Source organism: Thamnophis sirtalis, unplaced genomic scaffold (assembly GCF_051295495.1).
Source record: "Thamnophis sirtalis isolate CommonGarterSnake01/CBP01778 unplaced genomic scaffold, rThaSir2_p1.2 scaffold_8, whole genome shotgun sequence".
Classification (NCBI taxonomy): Eukaryota; Metazoa; Chordata; class Lepidosauria; order Squamata; family Natricidae; genus Thamnophis; species Thamnophis sirtalis.
Window position 1 is genome coordinate 64,472,704 of NW_028261388.1, and position 14,998 is coordinate 64,487,701.

General features: G+C 42.9%; 1 protein-coding gene across 6 annotated transcripts in view; it reads left to right on the plus strand.

Moving 5' to 3' along the window:
* The window catches only part of DMD (dystrophin), a 1,286,665-nt gene that overhangs the window by 541,809 nt on the left and 729,858 nt on the right, over positions 1-14,998 (plus strand). For all 6 annotated transcript variants that reach the window (XM_087721810.1, XM_087721811.1, XM_087721815.1 and 3 more), the window contains exons 34-35: positions 52-231; positions 1,985-2,113. In XM_087721810.1, the coding sequence (XP_087577936.1) occupies positions 52-231; positions 1,985-2,113 (309 nt within the window). The remainder of the gene's footprint in view (positions 1-51; positions 232-1,984; positions 2,114-14,998) is intronic.

Here is a 14,998-nt window from a genome sequence, read left to right on the forward strand (position 1 = left end):
CGTCATTGTCTTCACATTTACTGTTATGCATTCCATATGTACTTTCCACAGGGAACACAGTTAGAGACTGAAAAAAGACAGCATCAGCTGAAGATTATCACTGACATGGGAGAGGGACTGAAGATGGTGCTTAAAGGGAAAGAAAGATTGGTGAATGATAAACTCAGCCTCCTTAGTAGTAACTGGATTGCAGTAACTTCACGAGCTGAGGAATGGCTTAATTGGCTGCTGGTAAGAGTTACCAATTAGTACTTCCCTACTTTGATGATCCCAGAGATGGAACATCACTTTTTTAGTTTTTTAGACAGAGTTCCCAAGTGATTTATGTCTTATTTTTTATAATAAAGACTTGCCTTTAAAATCACAATGATAGATATCAATTTTGTGTTTGTAACTAAGAGAGCGCTATTTTTTTTTAAAAAATCTCTATATTCTAAAAATTGCTGCACATTTTTCATTTATTAATTCTAGAAAAATTATATTAATAATTATATAATAATTTTAAAGATTCCTAAATTAATGTTATGGCATAGTTTTTAAATTGCTTTCCTTGCACTGCAGGAATATACATTTTTTAATAAAAGTGGCTACAGGTAGTCTTCAAGTTATGAATGTAATGGAGCTTGCCCATTCCATTCATAACCCAAGGATTCATGGGAGTGAATCTTGTATCTTGAACAAATTCACTCCCTCCTTTCACCCATGCATTTACTAATCAAATGTGAGGCTCATTAAGTGCACATGGGATATTTCAGAGTGGGGAAGGCCATTGGGGAGACCTACCGATGGAATAGGCCAACTGCCTAAGACCATCCAAGGCCTCCCTGACCCACTAAAATACTTCATGCTGGCTCAAATTGTTTTCCACCCAAGCTGCCACACTGGGTCACTTATCTTGTGAATATCTAGAAAGCAGACACCTCTCCAGCCTCATGTGTTCCATTCGGCCCTCCCTAGGCCTCCCAAGGCCCATTGCAGGCCAGTATAGAACCTCTGGGGGTTAGAACTGGCCCTCTGAGGCACGTTTTGGCCCTCCACAGGCCTACCCCAGCCCATTGCAAGCCGAAATGGAGCCTCTGGGGGCCGTATTCAAATCTCTGTGGGTGGGATCTGGCTCTCCAAGGCTCTGCCCCTCTGTGAGCTTACTCCGGCCCATTTGCAGGCTGAAATGGAGCATCCAGGGACTGGATCTGAGTCTCAGAAGCCCTGATCACAGGCCAAACAGGGCTTCTGAGAGGCGGATCTGCCTCATAGAACCTCAATTTCGGCCAGCAAGATTCTGTGTGAGGCCTCTGAATGATTGAATGGAGCTTCTAAGGGGCAGATGTGCTCCTTAGAAGCCCTGTTTAGCCATCCCTGTTTGGCCAGCCCATTAAAGGTTGAATGGGGCTTCTGAGAGGTGTATCTGCCCCATCAAAGCTCCATTTCGGCCAGCAAGTTGCCAGTCAAGGCCTCTGGATGGTCAAACAGGGCTTTTGAGGAGTGGATCTGCCCCTCAGAAGTTCCATTTTGGCCAGGAACATGCAGGAAGAATGTTGCAGAGCCTCTGCAGTTGTTCATAAGGGCGAACAACTGCCGTGGTACTGCAAGATTCATAGTTTCAGGGCTTGTTTGGAAACACTGATTGCATAACTTCGAATGTTTACTAAGGAAATGCTCATAACCCAGGAATTACCTGTATTGATTTTTTAGCTCACTTTGGATCCCAATGTCTATATCATTCCAACAAATGGACAGCTCTCTTTGCTTCATCTCTCCCTTTATATGTAACTTTGGAAAGAATTAGAACTAAGTTATAATTTTTTTCTGATTTTACCCAGTATTTAAACCTTATTTTTTCAGTTCTAAAGTTAGTTTCATGGAACTGCGTTTATAGTTTTTGTACTTTGATAATATAATAATTTATGTAGTAATGCATTTTTTTCTGTTTCCCTTTGATCCTAATTGTTTAGTAACATGTTGGTTTCTCTTTACCTACTTCTAGACATATCAGAAACATATGGAAACATTTTTTCAAAATGTTGCTAATATCACCACATGGATATATCAAACCGAAATACTCTTGGATGAATCTGAAACCCAGAACCCTCAACAGAGAGCCAATATTCTAAAGGTAACAAATGCAAACCTCTGAAAATTATTTTTTAAAGGCTAGTTGATTCTTTGTACATGAACATAATTGTATCACAGATTTGCCCTGTGGGTTTTCAAGTAAACTTTTGAACTTAGAGCACATTATAGCAATAGCAGTTAGACTTATATACCGCTTCATAGGGCTTTCAGCCCTCTCTAAGCAGTTTACAGAATCAGCATATCGCCCCCACAGTCTGGGTCCTCATTTCACCCACCTCAGAAGGATGGAAGGCTGAGTCAACCTTGAGCCGGTGAGATTAGAACCACTGAACTGCAGATAACAGTCAGCTGAAGTGGCCTGCAGTACTGCACCCTAACCACTGTGCCACCTCGGCTCTCTTAATGTTTCTCTTCAAAATAATACTATATGTTAAAATTCTTAGAAAGCAAAGACCAGGGGCCTCACCAGTCAAGTGAGGAAAAGGAAAGAATTTTTAAAATAAGTAAAAAGGCCAGGGTAGTTGCTGCCAGACTCCAAGTCACAGTGACTTTGAGTCTGCTTAGTGTTAACTGTAGGGGGAGGCTAGAGAACTATGGGCCTCCTTTGCATAAGGAATTTTTCGCCTTTTAACAGTTAAGCAAGGGTTAAAAAGCAAAAAATTTCATATGCAAAGGAGGCATGTGATTCTCCAGCCTCCTGATCTGGGAGCAGCGGATCATGCCTTGCAGTTGAGCGACTGCGCAATCTAGCAGCAGGAGCCTTGCTTGTAAAATGCGCCTGTGTTGGAAAAGTTCATGCTCTGAGCAAGTTCAACTCTCTAGCGTGCAAGTAAAGTTTATTTGGTTTTTCCAACCTTTTACCATTATGTCTACGGAGAGGTTCTCAATCATTCAGATCTGTGCTTTTTCCAAAGGTGAGTGGACTTTATGGGGTCCCCCCCCTTTTCAGACGTTTCTTTTCTCATGCAAGAGGATAGAAGAACCGAAAGCTTCATGGATGAGAAGCGAAACGTTTTCAAAGGGGGGGAAAAATACTCTAAGCTCCAAGGTGGGGTTTTGCTGTTTTTGAAATGCGTTGCTGTAATCCAGTGGGGCACATCGTATTTCCCTGCCTGCCTGGGCAAACCATTAAACAGCGTTTTGTCAGTGTCAGCTGACAGGGTGCATTGTAAATGGTGATCAACTGCAAATGGATGAACCGTTAGGCCGGCAGTTGCTTTTCCCATTGGGCTTGCTCAAAAACACATGGTGGTTTTTTTTGGTTTTTTTGCTTGGCTTGGAATAGTGAGGCGTACTCGGAAGGATGGCTGCTTCTATGCCAGAGGCAATCAGTTTGGGGGAGACTCGAGTTCACATTAAAAAGAATTAGTAATATATCGTTGCTAAGACTGGCCACCTGCAAAGGACCTCCCCAGACTTGTTTTGATGAGTGCAGGGCAACTGATGGTAGTTTGCACCGGCCGCACCTGCTCAAACTAGCCTCAAACTAGCCTCAGTCGCCCCGTGTTCAGCAAAGCAAGCCCGGGGAGGTCCTTTGTGGGTGGCCAGTCTTAGCCGCTTGCGCCCGGCACTGCAGCTAAAGTGAAGCCCCAAAGCCCCCGCTGCCACTGGAATATCTGCTGCTACCTCCTCCTCCAACAGCACTGCCGGATTTGCCGCCCAATGCTGCGGCTGAGGTGAAGTCAGCAAAGGTCCCACCAGCGCCCCTGCCCATGGCAGCAGCGTCTCCCCCTTCGCTCGGAGCACCTGAGCTGGGCTCCGCATTACCCCTTCCCCCTCTGCCGTGCTTTTGAGGAGCCATGAGTCCGTGGGAGGGAGCGGGAGCAGGAAAAAAGGCCACAGCGCTGGGCAGCAAATGTGGTGGTGCTGTTGGAGGTGGAGGAGGAGGCAGCAGCAGTTATTCTGGTGGCGGCGGGGGCTCGTCGGCATCTTCAGCGGCAGCCCTCCCCCCCCATGAATAAAGCGAAGTGGAGCAGTTCCATGCAGATGATGTCATCACATCATGACTGGAGGAGGAATTCTGGGAGGTGAAGTCCACAAATCTTAAAGCTGTGCCGGGGCTTCAGCCGGGCTTTTGCACTTGCCTCACCAGTCATGAAGCTCACCGCACATCACTGGCAAAGACCATTTCAGAATATGAGGTCTTGTGAACAAAATATTTATTGTTAAGTAACAATATAGTAGTCTTTTACATATAGTGCAACTCCACCTCCTCTTATGGGATTTGGGGATTTTTGAACATTTTATATCTATCAGTATGTTCCATTCAAGAGTTTCATCCCACCAAGTTTCTGTAATTCCAACTATATCATATGTACCTTCATGTATTAATAATTCAAGTTCACCTTGTTTGTTCCACAACTTTGTGCATTTGTATATAGGCATTTGAGATCATTATGTCTGACTCTTGGTGTGTTTCCTATGTCTCCTATTAGGTGTTTGAATTTGTCTTCCTTCCCATCCTTCCTTATTTGATTTGTTTTCTAGGGATTTTTGTTTGGAGATCCTAAAGATTGTTCATCCTCCCCCCCCCCAATTTTAGTTTAAAGCCCTCCTGATAAGTTGAGCCAGTTGTTTTCCTAAAACATTCTTCCCAGTTTTTCTGTTGTGGTCTGGCAGCCACCCGTCCCTCTGGCAGCTGAATCAAGGCAATCTGAGAGCTTTGAGGGAGAAGAGAGAATGGATCTGTCAGAGATAGAGACATAGTGTGAGCCATCCATCAGCCCTCAGATGGAGAGTCAACACCCCCCCAGATCTGGAGGTCGTTGATTAGGAAGAGGAGGAACAGCTGGGTCCAATCCCTGACACACAGATGCAAAGAAGACAGAGAAGAGGAAAACAGGGGGAAATCTATGGGCTGGTCCTTAGGACGGAAGAACCACCACTGCTAGCTAACCCCCACCCTAGCTCTAGGGATAAAAGGCAGTGGGCAGAGGCAAATAGGTGTGGCAGACAACTATTCAGCTCCCTGTCATCAGACACTGATAGTCTGAACTTCTGAATCCTATTTGGAACTTAACAGAATTCTTTGTTGGAATCTGTGGCACTGAGCATGTGTGAGTGTGCGTCTGCTGTGGTCGAAAGCGAGGATTTCTTTTGCAAGTGTGGAGGGAGGAAGGGAGGGAGGGAGGGAGGGAGAGAGAGAGAGAGAGAGAGAAAGAGAGAGAGAGAGGATGTTGACCTTTTGTTGGCAGTACAGATGAAAAACTACTTGTGCACCTAACACCTTAATTTTCTTGCCCATCACTCAATATTGTTTTCAGGTCCATTTTTGTGTCATTCATCCCTACATGTAGAAGTAGAAAAGGGTAATAATCAGTGGGTTTTATTATTTTGGTTGGGTTCTCAGCCACATCTTTCATTTTTGTTCTAAGTGATATATATATATATATATATATATATATATATATATATGTATGTATGTATGTATGTATGTATGTATGTATGTATGTATGTATGTATGTATGTATGTACGTACGTACGTACGTACGTACACATACATACATACATACATACATACATAAGGTGACCAGATTTTCAGATTGGTAAAGAGGGACACCATTGACCGGGGGGGGAGGAGGAGGGGGGGGCTTGATTAAAAATTTTATATTTTGTCAAAAGGTCACACAAGGCGATTATATGACCCCAGGACACTGAAAGCATCATAAATATGAATCTGTTGCCAAATATCAAAATTTTGATCATGTGACCATGAGGATGCTTCAACGGTCGCTAAGTGTGAAAAATGGTCGCTAAGTGTGAAAAATGGTCATCAGTCACTTTTTTCAATGCCGTTGTAACTTTGGTCACTAAATGAACTGTTTGAAAGCTAAAGCTAGCTTGCATTATGCTAGCTTACATTTTCAAGAGAGAGAAGCTAAACTCCTTATTAGAATTGAAATAGAAATGAGTAGAGTAGAGTAGAGTAGAGTAGAATAGTTTATTACCCAAGTGTGATTGGACACACAAGGAATTTGTCTTCGGTGTACATAAATAAAATAAAATACAATACATTCATCAAGAATCATAAGCTACAACACAGTGATAGTCTTTCTCTCTCTCTCTCTCTCTCTCTCTCTCTCTCTCTCTCTCTCTCTCTCACACACACACACACACACACACACACACACACACACACACACAAACACACAAATACACAAACACTCCTCCTCTGGATTCAATGGGGTTTAGGAAATCCCCACACCTCACAGACTCCCTCTTTCTTTCTCTCTTCCCTCCTCTGGATTCAATGGGATTTTTAGAAAATCCCCACTCCTGTGCACACACTCCCTCTTTCTTTCTCTCTTCCCTCCTCTGGATTCAATGGGGTTTAGGAAATCTCCCACCCTCACACACTCCCTCTTTCTTTCTCTCTTCCCTCCTCTGGATTCAATGGGGTTTAGGAAATCCCCCCACCTCACAGACTCCCCCTTTCTTTCTCTCTTCCCTCCTCTGGATTCAATGGGATTTTTAGAAAATCCCCACTCCTGTGCACACACTCCCTCTTTCTTTCTCTCTTCCCTCCTCTGGATTCAATGGGATTTTTAGAAAATCCCCACTCCTGTGCACACACTCCCTCTTTCTCTCTCTCTCTCTCCTCTTCTGGATTCAATGGGACTTTTAGAAAATCCCCACTCCTGTGCATACACTCCCTCTTTCTCTCTCTCTCTCTCTCCCCTCCTCTGGATTCAATGGGATTTTTAGAAAATCCCCACTCCTGTGCACACACTCCCTTTCTTTCTTTCTCTCTTCCCTCCTCTGGATTCAATGGGGTTTAGGAAATCTCCCACCCTCACACACTCCCTCTTTCTTTCTCCCTTCCCTCCTCTGGATTCAATGCGGTTTAGGAAATCCCCCCACCTCACAGATTCCCCCTTTCTTTCTCTCTTCCCTCCTCTGGATTCAATGGGGTTTAGGAAATCCCCACTCCTGTGCACACACTCCCTCTTTCTCTCTCTCTCTCCCCTCTTCTGGATTCAATGGGACTTTTAGAAAATCCCCACTCCTGTGCATACACTCCCTCTTTCTCTCTCTCTCTCTCTCCCCTCCTCTGGATTCAATGGGACTTTTAGAAAATCCCCACTCCTGTGCACACACTTCCTCTTTCTCTCTCTCTCTCTCTCCCCTCCTCTGGATTCAATGGGACTTTTAGAAAATCCCTACTCCTGTGCGCACAGTCCCCCTTTCTATCTCTCTCTCTGTCCCTCCCTCTCTCTCCCTCTCCCCCTCCCTCTCTCTTTCCTTAAATTCTGAAGCCTGAAGAGGGAAGAGGCTTGAAAATAGTAAAGATCCTCAAGGATAAATTCTTCTGCTTTTGATTTGCATTACTACAGCACATTTCTACTAAGCTCCTGTAAATCTATGCTTTTGATACACATACTGCTGCATAGCATTCACTAAAGGATTCCATGTGTTATCATTTTTCCTAGCTGGGTCTTTGGTCCAATAAGTAAAAGAATTTGCAAGCATGTAGGTATGACATATGGTGAGCTCATGTAACTTGAGGCTGCCACTTGTTCCTCTGAAGCCATAGCCATTTCTTCCTCTGAAATCTCTTCTCTTCAAATCAAAGTCCTTTAAACATTATGCCAAGCAAATTGGAGTTCTACAATTCAGATCCTGTTTCAATCATGATAATTGGCAAAAAAATTTTACTACAACGTGCCCTGCATATTTCATTATCTGGAACGTTGGAGGGATCAGGATGGGTCTTCAGCATTTTAAAAACAGGGATGCTGGAGCTAAAAACCTCAGTGTAAAATATTTAGAGCTGGAGAGAAAGAGTTGGAGAGATCCGTGCTGTTTGCGAGCTTGGAAAGCGGGCGATTAACTTCCACTCGTTCCCAGGGCTTGTGCCAGGCGGCACAAGCCCCGGGATTCTTGGCCAGCCGATCCCCCCACCCCCACCCCATCCCGTCCTCTTTTCTCCGCCGGAACCCGGGCGGGGGGACTCAGCGGCGACCACCTCCATCCCCGCGCCTCAAACCCTCTTCCTCCCCTCCACTCCAAAACTCCTCGGGGCAGACGGCAAAGGAGGGGTGGAGGTAGAAGCGTTCAGCTTTAAAAAAAAGACTGGAGGGAAAAAGAATTGAATTGAAACAAGTAACGAGAGAGACAAAAATCAGAGTATCCAAAAAAACCCCAACCCAACACTTTTTTTGTGTTGTTCTCCGCGCTTCGCTCCAGGATCCAGATGAGGAAGGCTACGGCCGTTCCCAACATTTTTTCCCTCTCCCTCTTTCTCTCTCTTTTCCCCCCACAAAAAGCAGGACGTAATAGAGCTGTTTCGAGTCCCGATCATTCAGGACCCATTCAGAATCCTCTCGCCGCCAAACTCTTAAAGCTTTATCAACTCTACAACAAACCCCTTTTTCTCCCCTCTTCTCCCCTCCTTCACTCGGTCACTCCCCCGAAGTTGAAACCTGAGCGGGGCAGCGATTCCCCTACGTGCTTCAGACACGTTGGAGAGAAGTGGGCTTCACCTCTCGCTTTCTCCCTGCAACTTTAAAGGAGCACACGCGTGCGCGCCGTGGGGAAAACGCCTCCAAGCGGCTCCGCAGAAACAACCGTGGGAGAGAAAAAGACCTTTTCTTCTCTTTTTTTCCTTTCTTTTCCTTTCTTTCCCTTTCCTTTCTTTCCTTTTCTTTCTCCCGCAGACACACGCCCCAAATTTTTGCCGATTCTTAACCGCCATTGGGGGGAGTGGAGAAAGTGGAAAAGGCAATATTCTATCCTATCTGGAATAACACGGGGGATTCTCAGTCATCCTGGAGCTCCCTGGACATCGCAGCAGCCCCAAGTGCGCGGGATCTCGGCGTTTTTCGCATCGGGGCGTGCTGCAAGAAGAGGGAGTGAGCTTAACATCTCAGCTTTGCTGCCCAGCGCTGGCAGAGGGGGCGGCTCCCCCTCTGCTCGGAGCACCTGAGTTGGGCACCACGTTACCCCTGCCCTGCCTACTCAGACCAGCTGAGCCTCCCTGGACATCGCAGCAGCCCCAAGTGCGCGGGATCTCGGCGTTTTTCACATCGGGGCGTGCTGCAGGAAGAGGGAGTGAGCTTAACATCTCAGCTTTGCTGCCCAGCGCTGGCAGAGGGGAATCCCGTCTCGGCCTCGGGTGGCTGCGGCAGAAGCAGCAAGCTTTCCCCGCTGCATAGGGATGTGGGGGAAGGGCTCGGGCACCCAGTTTTCTCTCTCCCCTTCTTTCCTTCTCTCTCTCTGCTCTGGGAAAGGAGCAGCACTCTGGCGAGCCCCGAGAGATTCCCCCGTTCTCTCTCTCTCCCGCTCTCCCGGCCCTTCCAAGCCAAGGCGGCGGGGGCGGGAAGAGGAGTCCGATGGCCAGCAGCGGCCGAAGCAGGGGGAGGGAGAGCTAGATTTTGGCGAGGCGGCCGCGGGAAGGACCGAGGGAGGAGGAGAGGACGGGGCTGCTTGGGAACGGAGAGGCAGGAGAGCGAGGCGGCTGCCGGCTGTTTCACCTCGCGCAGAGAACTTCCACTCGTTCCCGGGGCTTGTGCCGGGCCGCCGCAGGAGAGCCGCAGGGGAGGGCGGCGGGACGCTACCACGCCTCGCGGACTCGCGGCGTGGTCGCTGGGAACCACGCAGCACAGGCGCCGCCACACCGGCAGAAGCTCCATGAGTCCGTGACCGAGTGGAAGTTCTCTGCGCGAGCAGCGGGGGCTGTTTCACTCGCGCAGAGAAATTCCACTCGGTTCCGGAGCTTCTGCTGCCCGTGGTGGCGCAGCACAGGGGCTGGCTGTGACGCGAGGAGGTGAAATGAACTCCGCAAAGAGGGAGAAGGAGGAGAGGAGGGCTGTCTCCTCCCCCCAGTGCCTCCCGATTCCCACCGGTACCAATTCATAACATGATTACTCACCAGTGAGTAAGCGCAGCTGCAACCCCAAAAGATGAAATGAAATGGAGACTCACGCAGGCGTGCTCAGCTAAGCGGAGTCCAGCCAATCAGTGAGCTGGTTGGGATGGAAAATTTTCAGCATGTGGCGTGCTGAAAATTTTTCATCCCAGCCAGCTCACTGATTGGCTGGAGTCCAGGCCAATCCAATCAGTGAGCGGCAGGCTGGGCTGGCTTAAATTTGTAGGATAGAACGGAATGATGAGCCAGCCCAGCGAGCTAGCAGCTGATGGGCGGGGGAGCGAGGGAGCTGCGAGCGCCAAAAAAAGTGTGTGTTTTTAAGAAGCGTGCGGGACGCGGGAAAATTTATGAAAAGGCGGGGCTATCCCGCCAAAAGCGGGACGTCTGGTCACCCTATACATACATATATATTTATTTATTTTCAGACAAACACACAACACATATACTGTAACATAAAAGCCCCTTCAATTACACACAGTGTGTTGATTGGTTACAAAGTCTTTCTGTGTCCTTTCCGTGGTCCTCACTAGAATTTTATCAAAATTCACATATTAAAAATCAAGATATCTTTGTATACATTGTTATTATGCTTCATCCTATTCTAAGTCATTCAATCATTTTAGCATTGATAACATTCTCTAATAGCTTCCAATTCCATGTTTTTTCCCATTTATTAGTATCATCATCTAATATACATGTATACATATTGTTATACTTATTAAACATCCATTAAGCCCAGCTATTATTACATCCTTTCAACATATGGTATATTAAATTTGAAGTAAATTTATATTATAACATTTTATTACATTATCCTAAAATCATCCAATGATATTACATCTTTCTTATCTATTCTATATAGAATTGTTTATCTTTATAAAAATGTTTTATAAAAATGCTTTTCTTTTTTTTATAAGAAAATGTTTTATTTCTTTTAAAACACAAATATTTCATCATTCGTCAATCATTAAAACATTGAAGTACAATTTTTTTTGTCTTTGTGCCCCTCCCTCCCTCCCCCCCTACCCCCCTCCTTTCCCCCCCCCGGCTTCCCAGAACCCGTACATGGTATGGATTTTTAACAAACACAGTCCAAAATCTATTGGAAAAAAAAAGAAAAAGAAATAAAGAGATTAATGACATTCTGCATTGAGCTTATCTTCTTCTTGCTGAACTAACTTTAAACAATATAAATCATTTCTGATCTTAAGCATAGGCTAACTGGAATTTCTTGGTCCCGTATTTATTTTGTATATAGTCAATCCATTTTTTCCAGTCTCGTTTATATCTCTCATTTGAGTGATCTTTAAGATATGCCGATATTTTAGCCATCTCGGCTAAATTGTAACTTTCAATGTCCATTCTTGGATTGTAGGCAAGTCTTCCTTCTTCCAGTATTGCACCACCAACAGTCTTGCTGCCGTTATTAGGTGCAGAATCAAGTTAGTCTCTACCACTGTAAAATCAGTACATATACCTAGTAAAAATAACTGAGGAGTAAACTTTATCCTTCTTTTAAAGATATTTTGCATAACCCACCATATTTTTATCCAAAATGCCTTAACCTTTTGGCAGGTCCACCATATATGATAATATGTAGCATCGAGAGAACCACACCTCCAACATTTAGGCTGTACATTCGGATACATAGAAACCAGCTTTTTATGATCTAAATGCCATCTATAGAACACCTTGTAAAAAATTTCTCTCAGATTTTGAGCTTGTGTAAATTTCACATTTCTTACCCAGATTCTTTCCCATGTATCCAACATTATTGGTTCTTCAATATTTTGAGCCCATTTTATCATACAATCTTTAACTAATTCTGTTTCCGAGTCCATCTGTATTAATACATTATATATCCTCTTTATATGCATTAAGCTTTGATCTCTGATTTGTTTAAACAAATTATCCTCAACTTGGATAAAACCAATTTTTTGATCTATTTTCCACCTAGCCTGTAACTGCCCATACTGGAACCATGTTTGAACTACCTTCTCCTCTTTTAATACCTCTAATGATTTTAATTGTAATACTCCCCTTTCCGAGGTAAGAAGCTGTCTGTAAGTAATTCTATCCTGTTTTTGTGCTATATTCATATTTTCAATTGCGTGTCTAGGAATTGCCCACATGGGTATCTTGTCATTTAATTTATATTGGTATTTTTTCCAGACCCGCAGTAAAGCATTTCTTAAAATATGACTTTTAAAATTCTTATCCAATTTTTTGTTGAATAACAGGTAAGCATGCCAACCATATACCAGATCGTGTCCCTCAATATTCAATATTCTATCATTGGTTAAATGAGTCCAATCACTAATTACAGATAATGCCACTGCATCATAATATAGTTTTAAATTAGGTAGTTTCAATCCTCCCCTCTCACGTACATCTTGCATTATTTTCATCTTTACCCTCGGCTTCTTTCCTGCCCATACAAATTTGTTGATACCCTTCTGCCATTCTAAAAGATTCGCATCTTTTTTAAGTATAGGTAACATTTGGAAAAGAAATAAAAATTTTGGTAAAATGTTCATTTTCACTGCCGCTATCCTACCCAGCAAAGATAAGTGCAATTTCTCCCATTTTTTCATCTCCGTCTGTATACTATGCCAAAGTGGTTCATAATTATGCTTATATAATTTCCCATTTGAAGTTAAAATGTTAACTCCAAGATATTTGACTTTTTTAACTACCTCACATCCTAGCATCACTCCTAATTCTTCCTTTTGTTTAGTATTCATATTTATAGCTAGTATTTTTGTTTTTCCTAAATTTATTTTAAAGCCAGACACTTGACCATATTGATTAATCGTATTCATTAAGACCATACTGGATTCCTGCAGTTGTTCCAATATTATGACCAAATCATCCGCAAAAGTGCGGACTCTATATTCTTGCTACCTAATCTTGATCCCTTTTAAACCATCCAAGCCCCGTATTTTATTCAACAGTACTTCCAAAGTTACAATAAACAATAATGGGGACAAAGGACAGCCCTGTCTTGTACCTTTTCCAATTTGAAAAGAGTCTGTTAAACTTCCATTGACTATGATTTGTGCTGTTTGCTGTTGGTATATTGCTTTAATTGACTGTAAAAAATTATCTCCTATCTGCATTTTTTGCAGTATCTTCAGCAGAAATTGCCAGTTAACTCGATCAAAGGCCTTCTCAGCATCCAAAAATATAAACGCAGCAGGGATCTGGTTGTTCTTTCCCAAATATTCTAATGCATTAATAATTAATCTAACATTACTTCTCATCTGTCTCCCCTGTATAAAACCTGTTTGGTCCATGTGTATCAATTGTTGAATAACCAACATTAACCCATTTGCTAATATTTTAGTAAAATTTTTATAATCTACATTCAGTAATGAAATAGGTCTATAATTTTTAGGTTGAGTAGTATCTTGATCTTCTTTGGGTATCAAAGATATAAACGCTGTCTTCCAAGATGGAGGCACTTTACCTTCCATTTGAATCATATTAAATAATTCTCTAAGAGGTTCTACCATTTCTAACTGTAAGTTTTTATAGTAAACCACTGTCAAACCATCTGTACCTGGTGCTTTCCCTTACTTTAATTGCTTAATTACCTGCAAGATTTCCCCCGAGGTTATTGGTTGATTCAATTTTTGCCTGTGCTCTTCTCTAACTGAAGGTATTTTCTCTTTATCTAAATATTTGTCTATATCTAAACCATTAATTTTATCCCCTTTATACAGTTCTGTAAAAAATTCCCGAAAGGCCTTTTGAATCTCTTCCTGTTGAAACACCTCCTTCCCTCTGTAAATCAGTTTAGATATATTTCGAGTTTTCCTTTTTTTCCTAATCTGATAAGCTAACCATCTGCCAGGTTTGTTTGTATTACAAAAAGTATTGTGTTTTGCATATAATAAGTTAGTGGCTACCTGGTCAGAGATCAACATGTCAAATTGAGATTTTAATATGTTAATAGCTTCCTTAACCTTTGTATCGCCTGGATTCATTGTTAACTCCAACTCTTTCCTCTTAATTTCCTCTTCCAGTTCTGTTCATTTTAACCCTTGTTTATATCTATGTGTTTTATTTATATTCATCAGCACTCCTCTCATATACGCTTTGCTTGCATCCCATACGAATTCCATATATGTACCCTTATTCATATTCAAAACAAAATATTCAGATAGTAATTTTTTACAATCATTAATATACTTTTCATATCTAAATAAGTTTTCATTCAATCTCCAAGACCTTCTTGCCTGCACTACCCTTCCCAACTCCATCCAAACTGGGTTATGATCTGAAAGGACCCTAGCCGCAATCTTTGTCTTCTTGACCCTGGAAAGCAAATCATTAGTGGTTAGTATAAAATCAATCCTTGAAAGGGATTGATGCCTGTCCAAGAAGAAAGTGAAGTCATATTCCTCTGCATTTCTTTCTCGCCAAATATCTCTCAATTCAAAGTCATCCATGATGTCAAAGAAAGGTTTGGGTAACTTTGCTCGCATCTTAGTATTTAGGCGGAAAGTCTTCTTATCTCTCTTAGTGTCTATCACTCCATTCCAGTCACCCAATAGTATACAGGAACTATAGTCCCACTGTACTAATTTAGCATGAAGATTTCTATAGAATCTATCTTGCTGTTGATTGGGAGCATAAATTCCCAAAAGTAATGTCTTTTTCCCTTCTAGGATTAAGTCTAAAGCAATATATCTTCCGAAGGGGTCTGCTTCTATTAATTCAGCTTTCATATCTTTTCTTAAGTATACAACTATACCATTCTTCTTTTCCATAGCGGAAGCTGCAAAATGTTGACCAAGTTTTGAGTTAATCAAATATTTTTAATCAGTTGACTTGATATGAGTTTCTTGCAAACAAATTATATCATTCCTAAACTGTTTGAGATAATGAAATATTTTCTTCCTCTTCTGTGGAGAATTCAGTCCGTTGACAATCCATGTTAAAATCTTAGTTGTCATCTTTGGTTGGCTGAAGCATTTTTAGAGCTTCCTGCATGGCCTGTTTAACCTTAGGTCTAGCTCCTCCCACTGCTTCCAGACTTGTTATTGTAGTTCC